This window comes from Equus przewalskii, chromosome 6 (genome assembly GCF_037783145.1).
Source record: "Equus przewalskii isolate Varuska chromosome 6, EquPr2, whole genome shotgun sequence".
Taxonomy (NCBI): domain Eukaryota; kingdom Metazoa; phylum Chordata; class Mammalia; order Perissodactyla; family Equidae; genus Equus; species Equus przewalskii.
The window spans coordinates 85,444,698-85,457,946 of record NC_091836.1 but is presented as its reverse complement, the minus strand read 5'-3'; the positions used below and the strand labels follow the sequence as shown (position 1 = coordinate 85,457,946).

At 50.8% G+C, this 13,249-nt stretch overlaps 1 protein-coding gene across 50 annotated transcripts in view; it reads left to right on the top strand.

Annotated features, from left to right (window-relative positions):
- The window catches only part of PLEKHA7 (pleckstrin homology domain containing A7), a 198,509-nt gene that overhangs the window by 156,245 nt on the left and 29,015 nt on the right, over positions 1-13,249 (top strand). For 26 of the 50 annotated variants that reach the window (XR_011541643.1, XR_011541644.1, XM_070626494.1 and 23 more), the window contains 3 exons: positions 4,258-4,780; positions 5,338-5,424; positions 8,127-8,180. Coding sequence is in view for 44 of the 50 variants with exons in the window: in XM_070626494.1 (XP_070482595.1) it covers positions 4,258-4,780; positions 5,338-5,424; positions 8,127-8,180 (664 nt within the window). In the remaining 6 variants the exon portion in view is untranslated. Of the gene's footprint in view, positions 1-4,257; positions 4,781-5,337; positions 5,425-8,126; positions 8,181-12,470; positions 12,552-13,249 lie in introns of all 50 variants that reach the window. The other 24 variants (XR_011541641.1, XR_011541642.1, XR_011541640.1 and 21 more) reach the window with 1 other exon arrangement.

Genomic DNA, 13,249 nt, shown 5'->3' with positions numbered 1-13,249 from the left:
TGTGCAGCCAGGGTTGAGAATCCCAGCATAGATTTAACAGTAGCAGAGGGCCAAAGACAGAATCCTGAGCATCTCCAGCCCAAGGGGTGGGCAAAAGCAGGGTCTCCATAAAGGAGCTTAGCAGGAGATGGAGGAGGAAGACCGGAGTGTGATGAGCAGAGTTTCATCTCGAAAGAGTCCAGTCAGCAGCGTGAGGTGCTGCAAATAACTTCTCCCTGGGGGTCATGTGCCTTCCAAGGAGGCTGGGCACCACTGAAGGAGGGTCCAGAGCCTCGGGGTCTCTGCTGGGCTTTCCCTCAGTCGCTGAGGCCTTTGGTTCCACTGAGCTGCTTGATGGGCTTAGATGGGCAGACCTGAATTGCCTTTCGTCATAGAGCTAGAATTTTAAAGTTAGGTCAAGAGGCAGAGTAATAGGGGAATACGGGAAGGAAGGAGACAATGGCACGGCCAGTGAGAAACCCTTTGTGGCAGGGGCGCAGAAAGGACTTTCAAAAGCTGTGCAACTGATAGACAGTTATAAGTTGTTGGTTGTGACATGTCTCTACAAAACTGTTTCTGGCAGCCCATCAACCTATGTTACTCTGCTACACACCATGGCCTGCATTTGGGGGTGGGGAGCACGTCAGGGAGCTAAAGGAGGATGAGTCACTGCAAGGAGATAAGAGGGGGTTGGGCAAGGCGTTGGACTGTCCCTCCGATGTGAGATGGAGTTTGAGCTGCTCTTGTCTAAGGGGCAGGGTGACACTGAGCCTGCGGATGAAAACTGTTCACTGGCCTTGGAGGTCGCTGAGTGCACGGCAAGAGGAATTTCAGTCTAGTGGTGGAAGATCTCAGTGGGCTGAGAAGTAAAAGTGAGGACTTTGAAGACTACCCTTTTGAGAAGAAAGCTGTCAGTCCCCAAGTAAGCAAAGTGCAGTCTCTGATTATTCACTTGTATCTTGAAAGGACTGCATCTTACATTCCCAGAGTTTTTTTTTTTTTCCTTAAAGATACATTTGTAATTTCTTACAGTCAAGTAATAAGTAGATCTGGCTGCTTAATAAAGGAACTCTGCCATTTGAAAATACAGAAGATTTTTGCTTTGTGTAAGATTAATACTGTGCTAATCTCATTAGATTGAGCACTTTAGACATTAGAAGGAGTGTTATTTGAACAGTAATATGAACTCATCTTCATGGCTCTAGATCATATAAGATATATATTATGTGTCGCATCATTAAACTTCTTTAGAATGGTGGTTTGTGGAGGACAGACTGACATACCCTTAGAATCTTAGCACATTCTAAGAGATTGTTTTGAAATTGTAGCCCTCCTTTTTTTTTTTCCTGGTGTTTAAAGTAATGCATACTTGTGAAATAAAAAGTTGGGGGTGAGGATGGAGTCAGGGACTCAGACATTACGGTGAGGAACAGAGTAGAAAGTGAAAGTCCTGTGCAATTGATATGGAAGTCAGGGTGAGGACCGTCTGCTGCGTAAGTGATTGGTTATAAAAGTTGATTTTATATTTCAGTATGACCATTTTGTAGTGACTGTATCAGAATATTCTGTTTGGTCCCTTTTGGATTAGGGAGGCCCATAGCCACAGAGAGCAGGAGACCTTGAGCCCTCTTTTTGGGCAAGGCTGGAGTTGGGGGCCAGCAAATGGACCTACTGTTAGGGAGAAAGCTGCTCTGGGAACTCCTGCCTGCTCCCAGGGGCATCTTTACCTCATCTTACTACCCTCCCTCCAGCGGCCCTCCCTCGACCATCGGTTAGTTACCATGGTTTGGCTCTGAGCAAGGGCTCACCACTGCATTGGGGCCTTGGGGTCACCCCCAAATGGCCAGCGCTGGAAGGGTGGCAGGCAGTGCATTAACAGAGGGTGCAGGGTAGAGGACAAGCTGAAGGCTTTGGGACACTGCCATGTGGGGTCCTCTGACCATCCCAACACTGTAGCCAGGCGCCTAGAGTGAACTGCAGAGCGAGACTGCAGGGTACGGGGGGAGCACAGCTAGCACATGCTCTGCGTAGTTTGCATTTTGCTTCAGGCAGAGTGAACAAGGGTTGGTAAAGTTATGAACTCCCGGGGAAGCCCCCAGCCTGGTTTGTGCCACTGCCACCACCACTGTTTGGGGACTCACTGACACTTTCCCCTCTGACTTTGGGAAATCAATAGCAAACCCTGCCACCTCGTGGCAAGCAGACACACTAGACAAGTCTGGATTGAAGAGATCTGAAAATTACCTCCTGTAATTGCAAAGATAATGATGAAAAGGAAGAAGAAGGCTACCATTTATGAATGACAACTATTTATAATCTTCACAACAATCTGTTAAGTAGTTCTTAGTATCCTCACTTTATAGGAAGGAGTGAGGACATAAATGACACCTAAGGTCATATAGCTAGGAAGTGATTAAATGAGATTAGTTTAAAAACAATTAGAACAGCATTTCTCAAATATTAGCCACCTGCAGGGCTTATTAAAACACAGGTGGCTGGGCCTCACCCCCAAGGTTTCTGTTTGGGAGGTCTGGGGTGGGGCCTGATAACCTGCATTTCTAACAAGTTCCCAGGTGGTGCTGATGCTGCTGGTCCAAGGACCACACTTTGAATAGCTCTGACTTAGAACAATACCTGGCACATGGTAAGTACTATGTAAAAGTTTGTTAGATAAAATTGATAGATAAAGGCAGAGATAGGATTCCAACCCAACACCTTGCTGCCTTTCAGGTTAGACTTTTAAGCCCTAATAAAACTCTATATGTTGCCCCTTTCTGAATGTTTCTTCCTTCTAAGAAAATAAAGTGGCTGGTTGGTAGTAGTTTTCACAGTCATATCCAGCTTTTGTGTGCAGGGGTATTTGTTGAAGGGCTGCTTATGCATCAGGACTTTCTCAGACCGTGGACAGTATCACAGAATGTGAGACATAATTCCTCCCCTCCAAGGATTTACGGCTTGGCTGGGGAAGCGATGTCCTACAAGTATGAAAAGGTTCTGTCAAGACAGGACCTTGGAAAAGTTACAGACCATACAATAACTAGGTCAGAGCAGAGCAGCGTCCCTGAGGGCTGCGGCTTTGTGGAAGGCCTCTGTGAAGGGGCATGGGACGGTGTCCTGGAGAATGAGTGAGATTTGGGTGAATTGGGCAAGGGGAGCCTGTACAGGTAGGGGAAGGAAGGACAACACTATGAGCATAAGCAGAGGCAGAAGGGAGCCCCCGCTGGTGAAGCACCTGCTGCGTATCAGGCTCGGAGCCCACATTCTCTCACCTGTCTCCTTTACTCTTCAGAGCAGCCTATGAGGCGGGCCTGCAACACGGCCTCCTGTTACAGGTCAGGAAGCTGAGGCTCAGAGCAGGCAGGTAGGCTGTCTAGGGTCACATAGCCAGTGGATGGGAGAGCTAGGATTCAACCCAGGTCAGACTGCCTCTGCTTTCCGCTGCGGGAAGTGGCCCAGGTGTGTAGGGGGCTGGGCAGGGTTTGGGTGAGGCTCACTCTCAGGCTCCAGCAAGTGCAGGGCTGCCCCTGAGGGGGGCGCCACCTTAAGTGCTGGGCCCTGGACGCCTGGCTTGCCTCAGCCTAGTCATGGCCCCCGGAGGAGGAGCAGTGAGAAAACAGCAGGACTATAGGCCTAGTAGGTTGAGGTCAGGTGCTGGAGACTGTGAGTACCAGGCAAAGGGGTTTAGAGTTTACCTCGTGAGCAGCAGGGAGCCGTTGAAATTTTGGAGCACAGGAGTGACTGGATCCAAGCAGTTGACTGGGTACAGTGTGGAAACTAGTTAGGAAGATCTCACAGCTGTCTGGGGGGAGGTAATTCATCAGTGTCTGGACTAGAGTAGGAGAAAAGAAAGGAACTGGAGCCAGCCGCTTCCTGTAGGAACCTCTAGAATTTGGTGCTGGGATCCCGGGCAGGGGGAAAGTTGGTGACCCGGAGCACTGGGAAGCGTTTCCTATAAGCACGCACACTGCTGGAAGAGCACACTGACGGAAGAGGCGGGAAGGAGAAGGCGGGTTCAGTCACTTTGCACTTGAAGTGATGGGCATGGGGCAGCCGCGTGGGCCTGGTAGGGGGTTGACATGCTAAGGTTGACAGAGAAAAATGGTTTTGGAGTCCTGCAAAGCGAGGAAGTGGCTAAAGTCCTGGATGTCTGCTTTGATGTTCTTTGGGGTTCTTGCTGGGCTCCCTCGCCTGCCTGGTTTTGAGGATTTACTTAGCTGCTTCCAGGAGCCTGGCAGACCCCTGCTTGGTTGTCATACGCATCCTTCTTCTTCTCCTCAGCCTGCCTCCGGACCAGACCCTTCCTCGCCAGGGTCCTGGCCAGTCCCTGGCCTTCCCAGAAAACTACCAGACTCTTCCCAAAAGCACCCGACACCCCTCGGGGGGCTCCTCGCCCCCTCCCCGCAACCTGCCCAGTGACTACAAGTACGCGCAGGACCGAGCCAGCCACCTGAAGATGTCGAGCGAGGAGCGCCGGGCCCACCGGGATGGCACAGTGTGGCAGCTCTACGAGTGGCAGCAGCGCCAGCAGTTCCGGCACGGCAGCCCCACGGCGCCCATCTGTGCCGGCTCGCCAGAGTTCACCGACCAGGGCCGGAGCAGGAGCATGCTGGAGGTGCCCCGCTCCATCTCTGTGCCTCCATCTCCCTCGGACATCCCTCCTCCAGGACCCCCAAGGGTATTCCCACCCCGGCGGCCACACACACCAGCAGAGAGGGTCACTGTGAAGCCACCGGACCAGAGGAGGAGCGTGGACATCTCACTAGGGGGTTCTCCCAGGAAGGCATGGGGTCACGCCACCAAGGTGAGGCTCTGAAGGCCGTGCCAGGCTGCCTGGGTCCAGCATTAGGTTGGAGGGAGCCTCACATGGTTTGAACACAAATTCAAGCCATTTGGGATAATAATGATAGCTAACACTTATCAGAACTTTTAGATGCCAGGTGCAGTACTAAAGGCTTTACTTTAATTCTTACAACAACCCTATGAGGTAGGTGCTATTTTTATTCCCATTTCACAGATGAGAACTGTGAGGCATTAAGATCTCAAGTAACTTGCACAGGTTCACACAGCTAGAAGTCTGCTTCCTTGCAGCTTGGAAGGCAGGAAAAGATGTCTGGGTTCAGTCAGTTTAATTATTTATAATAACCCAGCCTAAGTTTTACCTCTTGAAGGGGCTTTCACAGTTTATAGTTAGAACTGGTGAGAAAGATGTGTAGCGCCACTTTACAGATGAAGAGTCTGAGGCTCAGAGAGGTGAGGTGCCGTGTGGTGGGCTGCCCTGGGAGTGAGTGGCAGGTTCTGGCCCCAGCCGCGGCTGCCTTGCCAGGCCCTCGTTGTGACTTCTTGTCTCCCCACCTACAGAACTCCTCTCACGTGGACCGGCGCTCCATGCCCTCCATGGGTTACATGACCCACACTGTCAGCGCTCCCAGTTTACACGGAAAATCGGTAAGCAGCTCCTGGTCTTCCCCTCCAGGTGACTGATACCATACAGCCTGCAAGGGGCTCCCTCATGGGGGTTTTCCCCTGAGCCGGTCAAATGCGGTCTGCAGGGCAGCTATCAACCCCCATTTTAGGGGTGAGGAAACTGAGGCTCAGAGAAGTCGAGTGACTTGCTCAGGCTCATCCCGCTGGCCTTGGGTCCTCCCCAGAGCAGACGAAGAGCTTGGAGGAAGTGGAGGGAAATACTGGCCTTTTCTTCTCTTTTGGCTGCATTTCGCCTGCGGCATTTTCCAGCCACCTGCATTTCTCCTGTTAGCTCCTCTCCTCTCTTCCCAGTCCTTGCTTTGAGTCATTAACTCTGTCTTCAAAGCTCGAGTCCAGGTGAGCTTGCACTGTTGGTGGCTGTTTCCTGAAAAAATTACTTCCTGTAGCCCCTTTTCTGCCAGTGCCTTCTTTTGTCCTAATGACAGAATTAATGCAATAATTGCTTTGCGGTGTCACGTCAGTGCTGTCTCAGTGCCGGGGTGAAGAGTAATATAGCGTCGTGCTCCTGCGGTGGCTAATTTCCTTGTGATGTGTCTCCACACCTGCAGCTGGAGGAGCTTTCACTGCTTCTCACCCGCTTACGGCGGCACCAGGCCAAGTTGGCCAGTGTGCGAAATTTCGCCGTCGGCCAGTTACTGCAGCACCAGCTGACCTTTCCCACCTGCCAGGTCAGCACTGGTGGGCTCACTCAGGGCCAAGGGCCACCCTGGGGGCAAGGGAGTGACATGCTGGCCCATGCTCTAGTCTGTACTTGCTGTCTGGCTCTCTCCCTCCTTCCCTGCCTGTTTGCTTCTGGATGCTACTGCCAGACACTGTGCAGAGTGGTGAAGCCCACGCCCCGACACTGGGGAGGAGGCTGCATGTGGTGTGAGGGACCTGAACTGTGGCTTCTCTGGCTGTGAGTAGTGACTGCCAAGCTGGTGTGTGGTCGTGTCCAAAGGGCTGTGCTGGCTGTCGTCCTTGTTGCCACCTTGGGCACTCCTTGGGATGCTGAAAGGTGTGTGTCAGCTTGGAGGAAAGAGTCATAGTGCCCTCTCTTATCTGGATGGTGCCCTGCTGATTGACAGAGCATCCTCACATCCTTTATCCTGGTGAAACTCACAGTCACCTGGGAGAGGTTAGCTGGACAGGGGTTATTAGCACACAGGAGTCAGTGGATCCAGAAGGGAAAGTGACTTGCCCAGGATCCCTCAGTTGGTGGCATGCAGGCTGGAACCAAAACCCGGGTCCTATCTGGCACAATGTTCTGAATTTCCAGGACATGGGGTTTACAGACAAGCTCCCCAAGGAATGGCTAGGCAGTCGCTCTCCTGGATATCTTGAGCAGCTTAGGATGCTGGTCCACATGAGGCTGGCCCCTCCAGGATGCAGTGAAGTAGACAGAGGACAAATGAGGAAGGTGACAGGATTGTCACCTTCCTTACATGTCCTGTTTTAGTGGGACCTGAGGGACTCAGGAAATATATTCAGAAAAACGAATGTAGGGGAACATGTGGAAAAACCCTAAGTTGTGAATCTGGATGATTTTTAATAACATTGTTCTGTGTCCTCCTTACTGCTGTGGAAAGTATACGGAGACTAGGCTGATTGGGGAAGTAGGGATGGGTAAGGGGACAGTTTAGGGACAGAAATAAGATCTTGCAAGCCACTAGTGTCCCTGGCAATGGTCCTTCAGGCCTTCTCATGCTTAAAAGCACAGCCTGAACGTCTCACATTGTTTATTTGTGTGGGTTTTTTTGCATCAGAGCCGTGAACAGGGACCGCCTTCCCAGCCTTGGCCTGCTTGGCTTTCTGGGAGGCCTCAGTCTGCTGAGAAAGTGGTATGCAGGCCGTTTTTCTTAGGTCCAAGCTTTTGTAGCCCATCGGGCTCACAGGTAGCTTCTGTGATCTGTTACATGGGAAGCATAAATGCTAGGGAATCAGTCTTTTCCTTATTCTCCCTGTTCCCAGTAATTAGATGGAAGAACTCAACAGACTGTCAAAGGCGACACAAGCAGATGGGTCTGACACTGGACCTTCCACGACCAGCTCCTGACATGGCCACATTGGCTCCATGCTGAGCAGAAGGAGCCAAAACTTCCAGGAAACTTCCAGTGGCTGCTGGTGCTTATTGTCCTGGAACCCAAGGTCATAAAGGGACCTCCCTGGGTCACCCAGGTCATCTCTCTGCCTTTTCCAGGCATCCGTTCACACCAATCTGGGGTCATTTTGCTTCATGCATGTGAAGTGACCCAGTGCAAAGGTTTGATGACAGGAATTGGAGCATTGGTGATCGATAGGACCCTAGCTCAGGTGTAGCGTGTCCTCTTCCAACTAGACCTCTCTAGTTGCATCTCAGGAGCTCACCTCTGCCTCACTTGCTTTGCCGTCCCAGCCCTCTGATGGGATGTGTCCTGTCTCTCTCCTCCTCATCAAACTGTCCCCCCAGCCAGTGGGGGGACAAGCTGACATCCCCACGGTGACTTGCAAGATCCACCATGCTGAAAGAGGGCTCTGAGCTGCACCGAGACATTTGTGCTTCCTCTGTGGCCCCTGATGTGTTGGTCTGCTTTGGTCCCTTGTCTGGAGGCTGCAGATGTAAATGATTGACTTGTGAAGTCCCAAGTTATGGAAACAGGTTGTGTTCATAACTGGCTTTTTTCTCCTCTGTGCTTCATTTGAAGGCTGACGATACCTACCTCCAGCTGAAGAAAGACCTGGAGTACCTGGACCTAAAGGTGAGTGATGTCAGGGGTCTTGCCTCCCTTGGACACTCACCTTTCTAAGAGTGTCAGCCTCATTGGAGCCAAGCCCAAAGCCAAAGGCCGTGCAGGTCTCATCAAATCTGGATCCCAAATGAAGATGTCTCCTGTCGGAATCAGAAGAGTCATGTTTTGTTTTTGTTTTTTAATATTGCTATGGCTTTTGAAATTTTCATTTTTTTATTGAGATGTAATTGACATATAACATTAGTTTCAGGTATACAACATAATGATTCAATATTTGTATATATCGCAAAATGATCACCACAGTAAGTCTGGTTAACATTGTCACCATACATAGTTACAAAATTTTTTTTTCTTGTGATGAGAATTTTTGAGATCTATTCTCTTAGCAACTTTCATATATGCAATATGGTATTATTAACTACAGTCTGTATATTACATCCACATGACTTATTTATTTTATAACCAAAAGTTTGTGCCTTTCAGAAGAGTTTTATTTCTCACAGCCTCAAACTCTGAGCTCTCCTCACTTTCTTGTGAATTCTGCTGTAAAGTTTCTGGCTTATAGAATGAGGGCACAAGATCTTGATCTCTTTCTGTCCTTGATCAGAACCAAAAGGTCCCTCCAAATAATAAGCAGTTGCTTCTTCAGAGCCTCCAGTGGGGGCGAGGTGGGTTTGGTTCACACGGTGCCACTGGTGTGTGTTTTCACAAGTAGTTTGGTGGGGTGTTTGGTTTTGTTGCTGGGGGAGCAAGTTCCACATGGAATTACGTGGCTCTGAGGCTCACTGTGGTCTCCTGTCTACATTTAGGAGATGAACACTGGGCCCCTCCCTGTACATGATAAAGCTCAGGCTCTAAATCAGCCTCCGTAGCACAGAGAGGGCCCGAGAAAGCTGCTGTAGAAGTGCGAGGCATTCTGCTTGAGAGAGAGCTGCTATTGTTTCGTTCCTACAGCTCTCTGAAAGCTCGCACTGTGAAAAGCACTTCTTATGCCTGAACCATGAAATAGACTGAAGGAATGTGACCTTTAATTAACTGTGGGTGTTAGAGGGTGGGCGAGGGGCCTGTGGCAGGACACCCAGGCAACCGCCTCCCCAAGGGCCTGCGTACCTGGCTTGAGCTCTTTTTAACACAGGATCGTCATCCAGCCTTGTAGAAGCAGGGGTAGGAACATTAGGCCCTAAGGCAGCAGATGGGAGGCCTGCCCATGCTGAAGCAAGATCAGTGACTTTGATTAAGAATCACAAATTTATGTATCTGTTGAGTACTTGCTGTGTACCCAGCTCTGGAGAAGCCTAAGGGAGATGCAGGAGAAATATTGAGGCTCTCTGGCCTTGAGAAACTTCCAAAGGGTCTGGGTTGGGGAAAGAAAATATCCCTGAAAAACACAGACTTATTTACATTGACTGTACAAAGACCTGTCTGGCCCAGTGCTCAGGGCTGAGATAGCGAGGGTCACTGTGGACTTCTACGCTGGGAGGCTTCGGGAGGCGGTGGCGTGTGTGTGGCTCCTTGAAGGGCCAGAGGGTTTGGGTTGGTTGAGATTAAAGGAAAGGTAATGGTGGGAGTCAACAAGAGCAGGGTGAGGGCAGGGGGAGGTAGAGGCAGGTCATGCAGCTTCCTGAGTCTGTCCTAGGCCTTAGGAAAGAAGGTGCAGTGGACAAAAGTCAGACTTGGCTTTCAGACGTGAGCAAAACAAGGAGGATTCTCTCAAAATCAGGGCGTTTACGTGGCAGGCAGATCACACTGAGCGTGAGTCTTGTAAGTAAGGTAGTAATGCCTCAGGGTGCAGAGTGCTCAGACCCGGCGGTGTGGGCTGAACATGCAGCCCAGCCCATCCTCCCGTGCCCTCGTCCTGTGCAGGTCCTTCTGTCACGCCCACCACCCCACCTGACCTGGAGAGAGGTCCACCAGCCCTGGCCTCCACCTGCCCTGTGTGCACCCTGTCCCCGTTCCTTGGCCTCCCCAATGGCCAGTCACCACGCTGCCTGCTCGGTTCTTCTCACCCCCACCCCGGGGCCATGCAGTCGGCACAGAAGTATTTGTAGAGCATCCACCACCTACCTAGGCCTGTGGGAGGCTCGGCTCACCAGCAGCACAGGTGTACCCTGAAACTCTCTTCAGAGTGCTTGGCGCACAGTGCAAGAGGGAACCTAGAGCTGGAGTAATTGGAAATACCTGTCTTCTGATTCCTGTTTGTATGGGATAGCTGAAACGCTACGTTGGTCCTGGAGAGAAGATCCAGCTCAAGTTTATTTTATTTCAAGATCATAGAATTTGAGCTAAAAGAGATTTAGAGAGAGAGAGAAACTGAGGCACAGGATAACAGAGCAGGGCCAGGAGTCCCTGTGTGTCCTGACTCCCAACAGAAGCCTAATAACAATAGAGGATGTAACGTGTGCCAGTCCCCGTGTTTCACTTCTGTTAAACCCTGTAACCCCTGCATTAGCCCCGTAAGGGAGGTGGTGGTATCTTTTTTTTACTGACTGAGGCTCAGAGAAATGAATGACTTTCCCAAGGCCGTGTAAGTAGTTTGTGGGGAGCCGGTACTTGAGGGGAGCTCTGACTCTGAAGCTCACACTCTTAAACACTCTTTCTCCCAGCCTCTCCTGAAACGCTACTTCTCCTATCGTGGATGCAAAGGCGTTAAGTTTTTTAAAGAGCTAAACTGTATTTCTGCCATTAAAGTTCTGCTCTTTAGAACCCCACACCCCAGCTAGGTCTGGAGAGGGGGTGGGGGTTCGCCGTTGTTGACAGTTTGGGTTGTTTTTAGGCAGCTGGGAGGCACAGCTGGGAGGTGAGGGGGAAGGAAGTTCCTCTGCTGCCACTCGAGTGGCCTTTGTCCTTGGAGCAGGTTGCAGTCAACCCCACAGACGCTCTTGTCCCTGGTGGGGCATGTGTCATCCGTGGCTCTGGGCGCCTGGCCTCGAGGCTCTTCATGACTGTTGGGGCCTGACACCAGGGCTGCTCTGTTCAGAGTCTGTTTCCAAAGTCAGCTTCTGGGGCAGAGTTTCTTAAGTGGTGGCCTGGGATACCACCTACTTCAGAATCACTTGGGAGCTTGATTTAAAAAATGACAGATCTACGGGGTTCTGTTGAATTAGACTGGCTGGAGATAGTGCCCAGAATTCTGTATTTTTTTAAATCAAGCTCTGTGGTGATTCTTGTGCACACTAAAGTTTGAGGTCTGTTGTTCTGAAGCCGAGATTATTAACCCTGGTCATAACCAGAACCACCAGGGAAGCTTTTTAAATGAATATGGATGCTTAGGTCCTACCCTTAGAGACTCTGATTTAATTAGTAATACTTAGGTATTGCTCTTAAAAAAACAAAACAAAAGGAAAACCCTCCCTAGGTGTTTCTAATGGATAGCAGTGTTTGAGAACCATTGTTCCAAAGCAGTGGTTCTCAAAGTGTGATCCCAGGCCAGCAGCATCAGCAATACCTGGTGACTTGTTAGAAATGCAAAATCTTGAGTCCCATCCCAGACCTGCTCAGTGGGGCTCTCTGGGGGTGGGGCCCAGCAAATCTGTTTATTAGCAAGCCCTCCAGGTGATTCTGAAGCATGCTCAAGTTTGAGAACCACTTTTTAGAGGAGTGATTCCGGATCCTGGCTGCACATTAGAATCACCAGGAGGGCTTTTAAGAATCCCGATGCCAAGGCCCCGCCCCATTAATTACATCCAAGTCTCTTGGAGTTGGGACTCGGACATCCGTACTTTTCACAGCTCCTGGCTGATTCCAGTGTGCGAGCCAGGGTTGAGATCCACTCTCTTAGCGGGTGAGGACGGTGTTCCCTTAAAGGAGCTGTAAGCATTTGGGCTCGTTGGTAAGACATAATTAGGTAGATGCGACACAGGTGGGGAGGCAAGTGTCTGAGGGGTTGAAGGTGGAAAATGTTGGGCAGGGTGAGACTAAGGCATGGCACCGCTCTGAACTCCACATTCGGTATCTCTCAGACTGTGATGAGGGAAGACGGAGGAAAAGGCAAGCTTCCTTCTTGCCTTCTGCAGCAGAAGTGGGGGAAATGGGCACTGAAACCAGCATTCAGTGAACCAGCCTGCACAGGGGCCTTCAGGCAGAGCTAATTGTCCCTGCGTTAGAGGTGAGGGGACAAGTTTGGAAAAGTCTGACAGCTGGGAAGCAGCACACCCAGACTGAGATGCGGTCATGTGAACTGCACAGCACACGGCCTCCCTAAGGCTCCCCTTGCCAGTTCCCCAAATTCTGCCTCCTTCAAGTGTCATTTGATGTCTCACCTGTTACGTTTTGTTGTATTTGCCTTTTTGTTTGGAACAGATAAAAAATAATGAACCTTTGATCAACGTGCTTTACAAAGTGCTGAAGAAGTCAGCACGGGGCTGTCGGCCCGGGAGAAGCGTAAGCTGACCTGATCTGTGTCTCCAGGCGGGGCCATTCCATTGCTTCTGGCTCCTGCGACTCCATCACTTGCTTATCCAGGGGCTCTCCTGACCGCCCCCAGGCTTCCTGCAAGTCATTTCGGTTTATTTTCTTTCTAGTGAAGCTTCTCAGCATTTTGGCTGGTGCACCAGGCTGAGCCTCTCATCTGTGGTGTTCTGTGACTCCATCTTTGTGCTGCCATGGGGGTGGGGGCTTGCCTAGCTTGCCACCAGCTTGTGTCATGTTCCCATTCTGTTTGTCTGCCTCCATGGCAAGGGCTGAGCTTAGACAGAAACCAGCACTGTCTGTGTAGTCGAGCATGAGTTCCTTGCAAGGGAGCAGCAGCCCCTGGTCGCCTTGGAGGGGCTGGCGCATCTCAGATTCCACCATGGCCCCGGGACTAGGGTGGATCTTCTTCAGGGCAAGGGGTTGATGTTTGGAAACAGTTTGGAGCTGGACTAGAACAAAACGGGCCCCCCACCCCACTTTGAGTAATGTGGAAGTTGTGCCTGAACGTGGCTAGCTTTTACAGCGTTCCAAGGGAGGCCGCAGGCTGGCAAGCAGGTGCCGTGGCCGATCAGCCTGAGCCTCGAGAAGGAGGGGTCTTGGGATGTGGTGAAGAGTAGAGGCCTGAGTGGCCTTTGATTCCCTCTCTGATGCAGAGACTCTTTCAAATG